The sequence below is a fragment of the Sinocyclocheilus rhinocerous genome, unplaced genomic scaffold (genome assembly GCF_001515625.1).
Source record: "Sinocyclocheilus rhinocerous isolate Xijiao unplaced genomic scaffold, SAMN03320098_v1.1 scaffold697, whole genome shotgun sequence".
In the NCBI taxonomy this organism is placed as follows: Eukaryota; Metazoa; Chordata; class Actinopteri; order Cypriniformes; family Cyprinidae; genus Sinocyclocheilus; species Sinocyclocheilus rhinocerous.
In genome coordinates, this window is record NW_015664033.1 from 720,208 (window position 1) to 735,855 (window position 15,648).

General features: G+C 39.2%; 1 protein-coding gene across 12 annotated transcripts in view; it reads right to left on the reverse strand.

Moving 5' to 3' along the window:
- LOC107729449 (potassium voltage-gated channel subfamily C member 1-like) overlaps positions 1–14,729 on the reverse strand; it is a 63,118-nt gene extending 48,389 nt beyond the window's left edge. For all 12 annotated transcript variants that reach the window (XR_001638578.1, XR_001638579.1, XM_016539949.1 and 9 more), the window contains exon 1: positions 14,092–14,729. Coding sequence is in view for 10 of the 12 variants with exons in the window: in XM_016539949.1 (XP_016395435.1) it covers positions 14,092–14,715 (624 nt within the window). In the remaining 2 variants the exon portion in view is untranslated. The remainder of the gene's footprint in view (positions 1–14,091) is intronic.
- Between the last annotated feature and the right edge of the window lie 919 nt (positions 14,730–15,648).

The window sequence follows — 15,648 nt, forward strand, 5'->3', positions numbered from 1 at the left end:
CAACAACTATCTGGCATGCCTTATGAGTGCAGGATTCTGGAGTTTAGTCCAATAACAGACAGAAGCAAACACCAGCACTGAGGTCATGCGGCGTGTGTTCTCTGGATCCCCCGATAACCAACACACGGACACAAGTAATGATAAAGGGCAGAGGCTAAAGGAAATTTAACAAGACGTTAATGGCAGCATACAGTGACTTGGTAAGTACATATCATTTGGAATAAATGAAGGCTAAAGGGGAGCCCATGGTCCAAGTGAACAGAAAAACAAACAAACTGAAGACCTGAAGACTAATCTTTCACTCAAAGCGCACACTTACTGCACAGAAACAAGAAAAATAAACACATTTAAAGTACAATGTGAACATAAAAGTAATTGTCAATCATTGTTAATGGCTTTTTTGCCTTTTTTTCATTTAGTTCTAATACTTTTCTTGTACATATCTTTAAATGTACAGGTTAAATTATTCTTGTTTGATTTAAAGCAAATACTGAACTGATGTTCAAAGTGTTTACAAGGCAAAACCAATTTGACATTCATTATAACACTGGTCAATATAATTCAACACTCTTATGTTACATCAATATGTATCTTAGCAAACATGCTTCATTCAGCAGAGGCATGGAATAATATTGCATACAGCCAGATGTTATTATGTCTCACACACACACACACACACACAAACACACAGCTCAGCACTTTAACAGATTAATTACAGTCAGTGACTGACAGGATGGAATGAACCCTCTCAAATCAGTGCATAAGAAAAGCAGCAGACACAGCGGCTCTTACAAATACAGACATAATCAAACAATACACCACATTACTTCTTTCATAGTGAGGTCTAAAAGTCTAAGAGCACTAGTGGAAATGCATTTTGCATTAATTCAAAATATGTAATTGCAAATTTTCTCAGAATAACAATTTGAGTGAAACATTCAGAACGTCTTAGTGTTTGGTTTGCACTCCTTAGCAGCACTCGAGCTGCATCAGTTCCACAAGTTCCAATAAAACCTGATGATCATGTTCTCCAAAACAAAGATCCAAAGAGCATCTTGTACAAAATCCTTGTATCCGTGTAGTATAGAGTGCATATGTGTGAGTAAACATCCTCACACGTCTGTGGTGCGAGTGTGGATTGTGGTGTGGTGATTGACAGCTCAGGGAGAGTAAAAGATGAACCTTTGAGACTGAAGATGAGTATATTGCATAACAGTAGTTGATGTAGTGTGATCAAGGTAGCTCGGGGATACAGACAACGACAGAGTGAAAGAGAGACAATACACTATTGAGTGTTTTGTTTGGGAATGACACGTTGAATCTCATTGATAAAAACACTGAGGTTCTCAGCCTAATGGAGAACAAGAGAGTGACTCAACCTCCCACCAGATTCACACTTTCTATCTTTCTCTTTCTAATATCCATTCATAGCATACATTCCCCAGGACCCTTTAGACATGCTGATGCCACAACATGTAGAGAAGAGAATATAATAATAATAATAATAATAATAATATTTAAAATAACACACACACACACACACATATATACACACACACACACACACACACGTTTGTTTTTGTGAATTGTTGGGACATTCCATAGGCGTAATGGTTTTTATACTGTACAAACTGTATGTGCTATTGCCCTACACCAACCCTACCCCTTACAGGAAACTTTGTGCATTTTTACTTTCTCAAAAAAACTCACTCTGTATGATTTATAAGCATTTTGAAAAATGGGGACATGGGGTAATGTCCTCATAAGTCACCTTCGCCTTGTAATACCTATGTCATACCCATGTCATTATATAAATTTGTGTCCTCATATGTCACAAAAATGCACGCACACACACACACACACACACACACACACACATTTAGTATATATACATATATGTACTCAAAATATATTTGTATCTCTCTCCCTTTCTCTCTCTCTCATATATATTATTAATCTCTCTCCATTAATGTATTTTATTATTGTATAATTTTTAAATATTTGTTATTCACTTTATTGTGTAATTGAATTGTCTTTGTCATATTAGAAATTTGGCTTAAAGGACCTACAAATAGTCTCTTTGTCTAAAACTGCTCGTGTACTACACATCTGAAGTATTGACAAAGAAAACACACATGCAAAACTCCCTGACATACACAAAAAGCACACACTCCTTGCTTCTTTTGCACACATACTCACTCCATCAAGGTGAATTAAGCAGCACAGCATTTTTTTTTCTGCTTGGTATTCGATCCTGATAACTGCAGCACACTACACACATTTGTCCTTGCAAATTTTCCGTCTCCCTTCCTCTCTTCATCATTGCGCTCCCAGTAATCACTCCTTCCCGATCTCTCTCTATCGCTCTAACTCTCTCTCCTCCTTGCATGTCACTTCTCTCTCTCTGTCTGAGCTGTAGTTTGGCAGTGTTCTCCTTCTCTCTGTACTCTATGCCATTAGCTGGGATGACAGAGTGCTTGTCCCTTTGTCCTTAATCCACGTGAGAGCCCCACTCTGAGAAAATGCTAAAAGCTAACATGCAGTGGCTAGTGCCAAATGCACATAGATGCACAAACTTCTCTTAGATGTATGCATACACAACTATGGCAGAAAAAACACCCAGATGTGGAAGTGCACATACAAACACCTTTGATTTACACACATAGCAATTTAAAGTCAAAAGTCATTATTTTAGAACTCTTTCACACACCACAAGACATTGTTTTCCTACATACCTCAACTTGTCTAGTTTGCTGCTCTTAGCTGGCCTCCCAGCTCTATTGACTGAGGTTTGGGGCATTCAGATGGTCAGACTTCATACTGTGGTCATCTTTCCTTAGTTTCAGTAAACATCAGCAAGCTGTCTTAAATACGTACTGTTACTTTTATTTTTACCTTATTACAGTTTTTCTGAATTGCTAAAACACTAAACCCCAATCTCTGAACCAAATTCTGTAATGTTCTGGATGCTGTGTTCTCCATTTTTCTCTAATGAATGCTCTGTAGTGTTTATTTTATTGACTCGTGTGTGTGTTGAGAGCACTGTTTGATTTTGAGTGCAAGTGAAATGGTTTGCAGTGATTGTTTGATTTTGATGGAAGAGTCAGAGGTTTCGTGAATTTAGTTTGAGTATTTGGATTTGTGTTTAAGGTTTTGAGAAAATGAGTGATGGTTTCAAGAAATGTGTTTTAGCAATTCAGAAAAACTGTAAAAAGTACTGTTCACCTTTATATGTTTAAATCATGTCCAGCCACATTAGATGAACTCCAGTAGACCAATAAAAGATGACATTCTAAGACATGATATCACATGACCGGCCAAATTCTACTTATTTTATCTCAGTAACTGTTATTGGACACTTTCGCTCATGAGATTATATTGAAATTAATGATGGCTCATAGCGAATCATGCAGTGGTTCTCAAGCTTTCTGACCCTAAGGCCCTCCGTAAATCAAGGCGCTATTCAAATCTTAGCTGATATGCAGCTCCATAGTCTCGCGTAGCCAGACCTTCAGACTGATGGCTGAAGGTCTGGGCTGCTTCTCAATTCTTATTTGTGCATCCTCGTTTCCTTTCCTTGCTTCCTTTCCTCGCGTCTTAGCTCCACCCCTTCAGGATGCGAGGGAAGGACGCAAGGAAAAGACTCTGTGTATCCTCGCTCATAGCTCCTCAGGAAGCCACCTCATTCCTCGATCCTCGCCTCCTCGCGGTGCAATTAGAGAATTGAGATGTCCTACAAGATGGCTGAGCTCGATCGGTTTCCTGGTCATAGGATGGAGGACAGAGGAGCGAGGAAACGAGGAGGGATATTGAGAAGCACCCCTGGAGGGCGCTGTGAGGTTACACTTTTAGCTGACTGTGACCACATCACGAGTCTCCTGGGAGCTCATCAAATTGTTGACTGGTCTCGATCCTCGCCTCCTCGCGGTGCAATTAGAGAATTGAGATGTCCTACAAGATGGCTGAGCTCGATCGGTTTCCTGGTCATAGGATGGAGGACAGAGGAGCGAGGAAACGAGGAGGGATATTGAGAAGCACCCCTGGAATCCATGGTGGCTTTCATTGGCCAAGGCTCGCCCATGAGGCCGTTTGACCGACATGTCAAACAACCAATCAGTTTGTTTCGTTCAGCGTCACGCTTCGGGGCGTGGAAATGTCGCCACAATAACAGACCGGTGTATTTGAAAGATTCTATGCCGCAAACTTTAAATATTTCACATACTTTTGAATATCCAGGGTTTAGTTGATCCTTCCTTTTATAGGCAAGATTAATGAAAAGGTAGTTTTTAATCAGCTGAACAAATACTTAAACTCAAATGGATACCTGGACAATTTTCAATCTGGTTTCCGACCGCATCACAGCACAGAGACAGCACTCATTAAGATAATAAATGATATTCGCTTAATTTCTGATTCTGGCAAAATATCAGTGCTGGTACTACTAGATCTCAGTGCTGCATTTGACACTGTCGATCATAACATACTACTAGACTGGAAAACTGGGTCGGGCTTTCTGGGATAGTACTCAAATGGTTCAGGTCATACTTAGAAAGGAGTGGTTATTATGTGAGTATAGGAGAGCATAAGTCTAAGTGGACGTCCATGACATGCGGAGTCCCACTAACAACTAAAAATCAAGTCAGGAATCTTGGTGTGATTCTGGAGACAGATCTTAGTTTCAGTAGTCATGTCAAAGCAGTACCTAAATCAGCATACTATCATCTCAAAAACATTGCAATAATTAGATGTGAAACTTGTTCATGCCTTTATCACCAGCAGGGTGGACTATTAGTAATGGTCTCCTCACCGGCCTTCACAAGAAGACCATTAGACAGCTTGTGACACACACGTCTCCCGGAAATCCTGTATAATTCCTGTGGACGTGACGTCTGAGGCTGAGACTAGCAGCTCCATTGCTTCTATTGTAAAAGAAGCAAATAACCTCCAAAATACGAGCTCAGTGTAATGTTGTAGATCTTTATTTTTAGTTTTTTAGCATTTTAATTAAAATTATGGTAATACAACTACATTTAAATAATTGTTGGACTTATTGGGGCCCCACTGGAAGTTTGCCCCTGGTTGAGAACCACTGGAGTAGAGCATTTCTACAATTGACAATGTTTGCTTGTGTGTTATGCTGCATCCTATAGAAGCCCGTTTCCACCACTGAATGAAAAATAAAAGGTAATTGCGACTTTTTATCTCACAATTCTGACTTTTTTCCCTCAGAATTGCATGATATAAACTTGCAATTGCAAGTTATAAAGTTAGAATTGTGGGATAAAAACGTGCAATTGTGAGTTATAAAGTCAGAATTGTGGGATATAAATTCTCAATTGCTAAAAATAGTCAGAATTGAGAGACTTTTTCCCTCCGATTTGCAAGTTTATATCTCACAATTCTGACTTTTTTTTCTCAGAATTGTGAAATATAAAAGGAAACTTTAAAAAAAGTCAGAGTTGCAAGTTTGTATCATGCAAAAAGTCAGAATTGCGAGATACAAAGTCGCAATTACCTTTTTTAATTTTTTATTCAGTGGCGGATCAGGCTTCCATAGAATCCACACCAGTAGTCGTCAGTATACATCCAAAGGCAAACATCAGCCTGTGGAACATGGGAAAAAAAACTGCTGCGTGCACCTGTAAACAAATATTTCATGCATTTCAGCTAACAAATGTCGGCCATCTTTATTCTTTCACTGTCCAGTGCCCATTTAGTCTTTTCCCTATCATTTATTTTTCTCTGTTTCTCCAGCAAGAGCTTCGTCTCTACATTTACCACCTTATCTTTGCTCTCATTCAGTCTTACTCCCTCATTTCTCATTTGCAATTCCCCTCTCCCTTTCCTGCTCCTCCATCCAGCATGCTGCAGTATTACCACCATCAGCATCTTATGAGCGCTGCTCTTTCTCTCTTCGGTTCCAGTGCGCTCACACAGACACACGAGCATGCAATCTAGCCACATCCATGGGGAAAAGGTTTATCTAAAACCGGCAGGGAAAAAAATTGCTTCATACTAATAGTCTGGTGTGTGTGTTTGTGTGTGTGTGTAATGGAATGGCAGCGTCTTATTGGGATTAACATGACAGAACAAGGATATACTATATATAAAGTAAAAGTGCCATGATACATTACAGCAACATGGTTTCCCCCTTCCCCCATTCCCTTATTCTTTCTTTCACTAACTCTTTCTTTTTTCTTTCCCTTACTAATGCTCTTTCTTATTTCCAGTCATAGATCAGTTTCTCTGGCCCTGTGCAAAAATGAAGTTTTGTGGGAGTGTGCCTGAGAAAACGCAAGGGATTTGGTGGGAAATGGAGGGGTGGGGGTGGAAAGAAAGAGAGAAATAATCTGTATGTGTGTGTCATATATGGTGTTTGCATGAGAGACTGCAGAGTCCCCCTTGTGACTGTTATGAATATATTTTCAAGTGTCATGAGCACAGACATCCAAATAGATGTTGTCACTCTGGGAGTGCGTGTCGGTTTTTGTCGTTCCAAACATGTATGACTTTCTTTGAAACATTTTGAAATATGTCCTTCTGTCCTCTCAAAGAAAGTCAGTGGTGTCCAATGTTGTTTTGGATTTTAATGGCTTTCAAATTATGGGGGAAAAAAACAGTTGAAACATTGTATAAATATTCCACAGAAATGTTCCTCAGAAAAAATATGAAGTCATACAGGTTGAGGGTCAGTAAATGGATGATTTTTGGACAAAATTTATTTTTAAGTGTAGTATTTGTGCAGTAAAGTTCTCTTAAATGGCTTTTTGTCATGATTCAAAAAATTTAAATTTATTTTTAGACGCAATAAAACACAATTCAGAGACAAAAAGACAAGTAACTGCACAAAGGAAAAAAAAAATCCAAGATTGGCGGAAAAGCTGAGAAAAAGTTTTATTTTTAAAGGGGTCATATGATGCTGCTAAAAAGAACATTATTTTGTGTATTTGGTGTAATGAAATGTGTTTATGCGGTTTAATATCTCTTTGGATTTGAGACTTTAGTCTTTGCAACTTTACAGATCTTCTTTATGCACCAAGAGCTTGTAACACTCTAAAGAGAAAGGAAAAAATGAAATCGCATCATATGACCCCTTTAACATAAGAGTGGGTGCAGTTATTTTTTTACTTGAATGTGGCTTCCAATACCAGCCACGTCTGTTTATTTTAGCTGATATTGCAAACTAGCAACTGTTATCATATTAATTGCTAATTTTTACATTTTTTACACTTTTACAGTTTACTTTACTTTGTTATTACTCTTGGTTACACTAGTTATTTACCTATATCAGCTAATGAATAAGACATCTTGCACATTCTCAGTAAAAAGCTTACTACTGCATTGAAAAAATAAGGTGGATAAACAACAAATCTACAAAAAAATTAAATAAAAGTAATTGTCTATAGAACTAAAGTATAGTAAATAAAAGAATAAATGCCTATAGTAGTGTCAATGAAAATGGATTGTTTTACCTAATATTTGTTTTTACCTTGTATTTTTAATGCTAGCTTATCAACATGCTAATGACGAACGCCATTAAAATAAATTTTAAATTGAGTCTCCCGAATGGAACGGTAAGAATAATTCAGCATTTGACCTGTAAACTAAGCAGGCTGCTAGACACAATAAAAATGATGTCTGTGGGTCAGAAGCGTTAACGTCCCGTTGGACCCACATTGACCTTTGGGAGGTGTGTATTGTTGAAATACAAGGCTTTTCTTCTCTGGTTTTAGCCGACTGTCCCCCTGTGACCATCGAGTGCTCAAGGGAACGGGGTTTTCCATTTGCCCAGTTAACAAAAAAAGCTCAAGTGGTGTAGAATTTGACCAAAATGAGGAGTTCTGGACATCACTGGGCATCCTATGATTATTTTGGCAGTATAATGGTCTTGCTATGAAAAAAACCTTAAAGTAGGTGGTTTCACACTGATAAGTCGTTGGCTCTGGCATCGGCTGGTCTTCAACACCTATTTAAAATGCAAAGTAGGAGTACTGCACCGCATAAAGCACCATAGAGGTACAAGCTCACTGGCTGACTAGACTTCAGGGTGGATGACCGGCTCACTGGGATGTTGATGTAGTCTAGTTTAGAAAAGGCAGAAGCAAACAAAATGCCTCGAGCCAGGAAAAGATGCCTTGTAAAAGCAAATACGCTGCAACTCAGATGGACTCATTCACCGGCGAGCTGGACAGCGGCCAGTGAAGGAGGGGGTAAAAGCACACTGCGACTGTAGATTCAAGCGCATCCACCGCTCTACCTCTCATTCACCGATTTATTGGTCTCAGCGTGACTGGTTCAATAAGCTTTATTATCATGCACTTTGCTGCTGCAATGTGTGGCCAGAAGACATGTGCGGTACAGATACTGCATAAAACCCAAGTCGCCCTGGTGGTTCGGTTAAGCTTTCGCTGCCCGTGTAAATGAACAGTACAGGAGAAAGAAGAGGCCTGCTTGTTACTGAGAGGAGTGAGATCTTGTCCCACATATCCCTCATTTTCTTACTATATTTAAGAGATGTAGTAAAAGTAGAAGAAAGGAAACAGTGGGGGAAGATTGGAGGTGTGTTCATGCATGCCAAAAGCGGTCTCATCTGAAAAGAAACATTTACAGCCAGACAAAGTCTGGTTACAAATGAGCATGATCATTACAGGGAACACAAAAGGTAATTGATACTTTTAAGGAACTGATAAACACAAGCCCATTTTAGAAGAAAAAGCTTGCGGTTAAAAGGAAAGCATTCGAAGGAATCCGATCACACTCGATGTGTTGTACACAGAGGGATGCTGTGGTCTATGCGGCCCTTGAGGATGCACTTCAAACATGTTTGCAATGAATAAATCAAATGTTGCAAAAGAAGCAAGGAGTAATATTCATTTGCCAATACACGCAAGGAGCGACACACTTTTCGAATAGTTTCAGGTCCCTGGAGTCCTGACATTTAATTATGTTCAGTTATTTTTGGCACAACTATTCAGCATTCAGTGTTGCTAACTGTTTACAAACACCTGGCGGGGAGACAGTACTATAAGATGGGTATGGGACATTTGTGCTATTGGGAAATCCAGCGTAAGTGCTGAAAAAAACCAAAACACAATATATTTTCCCCCCCAGTTTTCCAACAAAATCTTCCCTCTACAACCCTCTACATTGCGAGTAAATCTTCACTCTGGGCAACTAAATGATGTCTAATATTAGCCAATGGCTAATACATTCTCAGATTTTATAAACACTCTCTGATTGAACGCTTCAAAGTTTCACTCTCCGTCAACCGATCTGATATTTTTCAGTTCATCTGAATGGATGCGCAGCACACCTGTGTTTGACGTACCGTAAACTCTAGTGTGTCTCACACACACGCAGAGAGAGAGAGAGAGAGAGAGAGAGAGAGAGAGAGAGAGAGAGAGAGAATTGATGCGCTACATGTAAATGATATTCTTTGTTGTATTTTCCTGTCAAAATAACAGCGTTCCTTTGGAATTCTTCAGTTTTTAAGAACTGCTGCTTTCTCCGGTAGTGGGCGGAACTAATGCACAATTATTATCGTTTATTACTATTATCGTCCCTGTTTAGATTTCAGCAAATCAGTTCGAGCGAATGCACACTATGCTACACTTAAAATTATGTTGTTTTTTTTTTAATACTGGGAATTAAATAGTGGTAAGATGAACAATTTTTGTTAAGCCACTTAATTTGATTAGAACATTAGAGAACAGAAGTATTGGCAATGCATACTTTTTCCTCCAGGTATTCCACAAAATCTTCCCCCTTCTATCTATCTATCTATCTATCTATCTATCTATCTGTCCATCTTCTGTCTGTCCGTCTGTCTGTCTGTCTATCATTCGTCTGTTAATTTGTCATTTAGATAAGGATGATCTACTGTTTTCAGTTATGCTACACATAAAAATAGGATATTATTCATACTTGGAACAAAATATTGGTAAGGTGAACAGTTTTTGTTAAGCCACTTACTTTGATTAGAATAGAAGTAGACTTTACTCTCCCGTTTTCCCAGAATTATTTCTTTGGTTTTCCCAGACTTATTCCCTCTGGTTTTCCCATAAAATCTTCCCCCAATTTATTTATTTGTTTTTTAGATAAAGGATGATCAAATGTTTGCAGGTATGCTGTAGCTAAAATGGGGTGTTGGTAAAAAATATATTTTATATATTCTGTTTATATATTCTTTTTTCATGATATTTGTCTATTAGACAAGGATAATCAAATGTTTGCAGGAATGCTACACCTAAAAATGGAATATTATTCATGCAGAGAACTAAATATCGGTAAGGTGAACTGCTGTTGTTAAGACACTTACTTTGATTAGAATAAAAATAGATTAGAATAGTACTGGCAACAAACATAGGCATGCAGGCCGATATGATACACAAAAATGCTGTCTAAGTAGGGAACTCACTAGGGTTTGTGACACAGCCATCGATTGAGGGTTGATCTACTAAAACATTACGCATGTAAAGGCAATTATTTAGTGATGAGTATTATGAAAAATGCAAAGTGTCAAAACAAACGCACATTTCTAAATACAGACCGGACCGTTTACCTGAGGCGAGGTGAATTGTGACGTTAATTAAAGGTTTTCTGCAAATATATTATTTACGCGTGGGAACAAAATACACAGAGCACTGCAAAGTGGGATTATTTTGACTACGGGCTGTTGCTAAGAAACGCTGCAAGAGCTCTGTAGTTCATTTAATAGTTGTTCATCCTTATCGAATAGGATTTTGCACGTGAATGACTATGCACCCGCAGGTTGTTATCCATCCGCTCATACAACATGTGCTCGACTACAAGCTTGAGATGCTGAACAACAGTAAAGCAATTCCGATCATTCTGCATACTGTGCATTTGCTCCTCGTGTAATTGTCATTGAGGATGCTTTATTTTTGTGGTCTCCATTGCTTTTTTTTTTAATTAACCTGTCATACAACTCCAGTGTGTAGAGTGTTTTTTGCATCTTCTCTCCAGGTGATGCACCTTCTGTTCTAGTTCATCACACATAAATTACAAATCTTTACGCTACAGAGACAATTGTCAATTAGATTAGTGGTTTTCAAGCTAGAGCTCGGGGACCCCAGGAAGCCACAAAAGTGTGTAAAATAAAATAAAATAAAATATACAAAATAAGTTGTAAATTAAATTAATTTAACTTTATTATGGGTAGAAAAAATACCGTGTCAACTTAATAGAAAGTAAATACTTTTCAGATAATATTTTATATTCATTTATTTTAATTTAAAATAAAATAAAATATTTTTCACAATATAAGTTGTAAATTAAATTCAATTTAATAAAATAAAATAATTCACTATAAAAAAATAAAAAATAAATAAAAAAATAAAATAAAATACACTGTGAACTTAAGTAAATATTTTCCAGATTTATAATTTTTTTTTACAATATAAATTGTGTTTTTATACATCAAAATCTATTTGTCTTGTATGTTTTAGGAAGGGGCCCCTTGCAATCCATTCATCATATTTGGTAGTTCATGGCATCAAAAAGTTATAAAACACCTGAATAAAATGGCACTGTAGGTTGGTAAATGTAGTTAACTGTTATCTGAATCCTTTAATCTGGCCATTGAGGAGCCAGGGTTTGCTGCAACTCTTCACCTATGTACAGGCTCACTGGATCATCCGATTTAAACCAGGGATTTAACCAGAGAGAGATACAGCTCCCAGTATTGCCTTCATAGATCAACTCAAATACTCATGCTATTTATGTTATACTGCCTGACGCCACAGTCTTTTGAAAGTCAGCATGTACTTTGAAGACACCTTCGCCATCTTAACAAGTGCTTGAAATGAAAATTGAATCAGTTAAAGATGTAACCAAAAATTGAGATAACACACACCTTGCATGCAATTTGCATACTTTTAGATTTATAAAAAGTGACTAACAGCATTAGTTGCACACACAAACAGATGCACAGGCTCTGCCTCTGTTGCTGATATTCGGTTGCTCTGCAGCAGAAATCAACATGCAGTCAGATAGTATGAGACGCCGCAGTGTTACGCTATAGCACAGCGAGAGAAAGAGACATGGAGGTTGTAAGTGATGATTAGCAATCCGGCACGAGGCCCTGCACCCATACAGCAGCCCGCTAATAAAACACTATGCGTGTCACTGTTGATAAAAGACCTCCATTCAATGACGACGCAGTAAAACGATGACGGCATCTCTCCCTCCCCTTGAGAACTGTGAGAAGAGCTGGGTAACTTACAATCAGAGACACTTCAAACACATTAAGAGCAATTCTGCAATCAAATGCAACCCAAAATGCAATCGAAAACTGATCAGTTAAATGGAACCCTGGGCTCATTTCAAGAAAGCAAGTGTGTATCGACTGCTCATGACTATGATCTATTGACCCAGATGTGCCGCGGGAGATAAATATCTTAAATAACCAGCCTGCGCTGATAAAGGAGATAAATGGTCGCTGTTCACTAGCTCGTAAATGACGTATTGAGAGGCAAAGGGTGAACTGCCTTTCATGTGCTCCAGCTTAACCAACAAGGGTTAGTAAGTGACTTTGGTTTCCTAAAATTGCTATAGATTTGTAGCTATATAACAAAAAAGATTATTGTCTGACAGGAAAAAAAAAATCTTTATTTAAAATCTTGATTACTTATTTAAAAAGGCAAGTAAAAAAGTTAGGTGCGTCTAATTGGGCTGCAATCTGTGTAAAGTCTATGAATTCATATGACCTTATTATGCTCATTATCCCAAAATTGGGATCCCAAGTGTGGCACCCAGAAAAAAAAAATTAATTTAAGCTTCAGGTCTGGATGTGAGATGGATGTAGAGATTATCGGGTAATTGTGGTGCCAGTGACATACAGGGCTTCTGCCGAGTAAGCAGGAAACTGATTCAGTTAAAAGTAAGACCCATGGGAAACTCAGTAGTTCCCGGGATACCGTGAAGATCCTGTGCTTCCAAAGTGGATACATACCTAAGCACAACCTGACACCAGTAACTTGCTTTGGTAAGCTAGAATTTTCTCAAATACAGTGCCTGGTTAAACCTATAGCATTTTAGGGGGTCACATAATTTACGTGATCAAATATGCAAAATAGCTAAAACGTTTGTGAGCATGCTTACTGTCAGGCACAATTGTTCCAGCAAAGCAGGAACAGTGGGAAAAACATTCTTCTAACATAAAAAAAAAACATTCACAGTTTACAAGGTAACGCAGTTCATAGCCAAAACTCAATAGTGCCCACCTCAGTCAGGGTAAATGCCCTGTGACGTCCAATATCGTAGAGGTCTGCCAGGTAACGTTCTGCAGTATGGACAACAGCGAAATGTATTAACACTTTGCGCCTGCGCAATGACTGGCGGTTGAGATATGAATGCGTGTCTCATAATTAAGAGTTCACTTTTGCGATAATTACCGTCTGACTGATAATTATTCGTCTTGCGAGACACTTATTCGGCAACTAAATGAACATTAAATATTGATTTGAGTGGAAAACATTTTATTAGCTTACTTGTAGTGACCACGATTGAACACGACCACAGCTATGACATATTTGATCGCTGAATGCTGCGACTGACGAATTAGAATCAACTTTTTAGAATCAACGTTCTTCAAACCATTAAAGCAACTTTCTTTTCAACATTCAAGTGAGGTTATAATTACATTAGAAGCAGAAGCAAAAAGGTAAGTTAAAAAAAGCGAGACAAAGTGCTGAGGAGGCGACTGCGCATGCTTAGAGCTCGAGACGCAGCATTCACCGACAAATAATGCGCGTGGAGACAGTGACAGACAGCGAGACAAAATACTGCATTTATCAGAGAGAGTGACAAAGAAACGCCCCACATAACGAACCCGAGTCTTTTCTCTCCGAACGCAGCTAACAAACTTTCCAAAAGTGTACAGCTTGTGCCAAGTGCGACAGTGATTGGACTATTGCGACTCTTTCGAACCAGCTCATAATTCCATGTGCACGAGAAATATCCAGTCAAATACTAGCTGAACATGTATCAAAAGTTCGATTGAGTGAGCTCCAAACTGCTACAGACACGTTTAATAAAGCAGACTAACAAGATGCCGGTGCACTCACTCACCCTGGCGTATTTGGAGGAGTAGGGGTCCTCAAACAGCGCCCAGATGCGCGGCTGCCAGGTACTCCACCAGCTGGGGTTGCGGCCATCCTCCTGTAGACACAACCTCTTCAAATCCCCGTCCGCACCACCCGTTAGCGCCGGGTCGTCCTCTGGCAGGTCCGGCTCGGGCGTCTCGAAGCTGTCCAGCGCTTCCTCGGCGTCCCGATGCTGTCGGTAGTTCATCCAGCAGCAAGCCTCCACGTCTGTCTCGTCGATACCCCAGAACGCGAGTTCCTCCTCGAAGAGAGGACCGCAGACGTCGTTGGGACAATGCAACTTCCCTGTGCGGTAATAATTGAGGATAAAAGCAAAGGTGTTGGGGTGGCGGTCAAAGAAGAACTCGTCGGATTTGGGGTCATAGTCAAAGTTACTGAACGCATCTGGCTCCGTGAGCCAGGACAAGCGCGTCCCAGGCAGCGTCTTCAGTGTGCTGCGGTACGTCTCGTGCCGAATCCCCCCGCAGTTTATCACTATTTTCTCGCTGTCTGACGGACAAGTCATGTCTGCGCTGTAACATGCTTTGTTTGACGACTTGTTCCCACCCTTGCGCCCTTTGAAAGAGGAGACACACACCGAACTGAGCATAGAGGAGCAGGGGGAGGGAGTACAGTATCAGACTGGTCAAAGTAACCTGTCTTTAACTCATCACATCCTTAGTTCTTGCACCGGTTACTAATGGCTCTGTACAACCGCAGGGAAAATTGTACAAAAGCTGTCACGGGGTGGTACCTTTTCAAAAGTTATTATATGCTTAGAGGTTCTTTATTGGAGTCTATGGTTCCATGAAGAATCTTTAACATTCATGGAGATTATTCGAATGTTCTTCACACTAATAAAAAAGAGGTTCTTTTAAGAACTGCTCACTGAAAGGTTCTTTGGGGAACCCAAGCCATTCTTCTATGGTTCTACTGCAAAACTTCCTTTGGGAACCTTTATTTTTAAAGAGCCAAATATGTACCATTTAAGTATACTAATACGTACCCATTTAGGGGTAAATGCATACAAAGGTGTGCCTTTTAAATGGTACTGCCCCAGTTTTGTAACTTTTTTAAGTGTATGTTGTGCAATGCAATGTCAATCCAGATTTTTTCAAAAGCCTATTGAAATTTGGAAGAAACTGCAAATATAAGACCATTGTCGAATATCATAAACCTAAGGTCCTTTATGGTATAGTCTACTCATTGGGCTTGGAAAAGAGAGGGCCTGTCCATAAAACGGTGTCAAAATGACGGCCCTAGCAAACATACAAAATCAGATGAATGATGATGCAAGTATATGGGATAAGCGTTTTAATAAAGGAGTGAGTTCAATATACTTCAGGTGTCCCATAATAAACAGGAAAGAGACCCCTCCTCCTCTGCAATGCCCACCCATCTTTCCTTTTCCGTCTTTTGCCATCACTCAGCTCTCATGTCCCTCAATTCACTAAAACACTCTGCTCAATTACAGCGAACAGAGATGAAAATGACTGAACATTTCACAGCCACCCCCCTCCCCACACTCTCAGCGTATCTAATA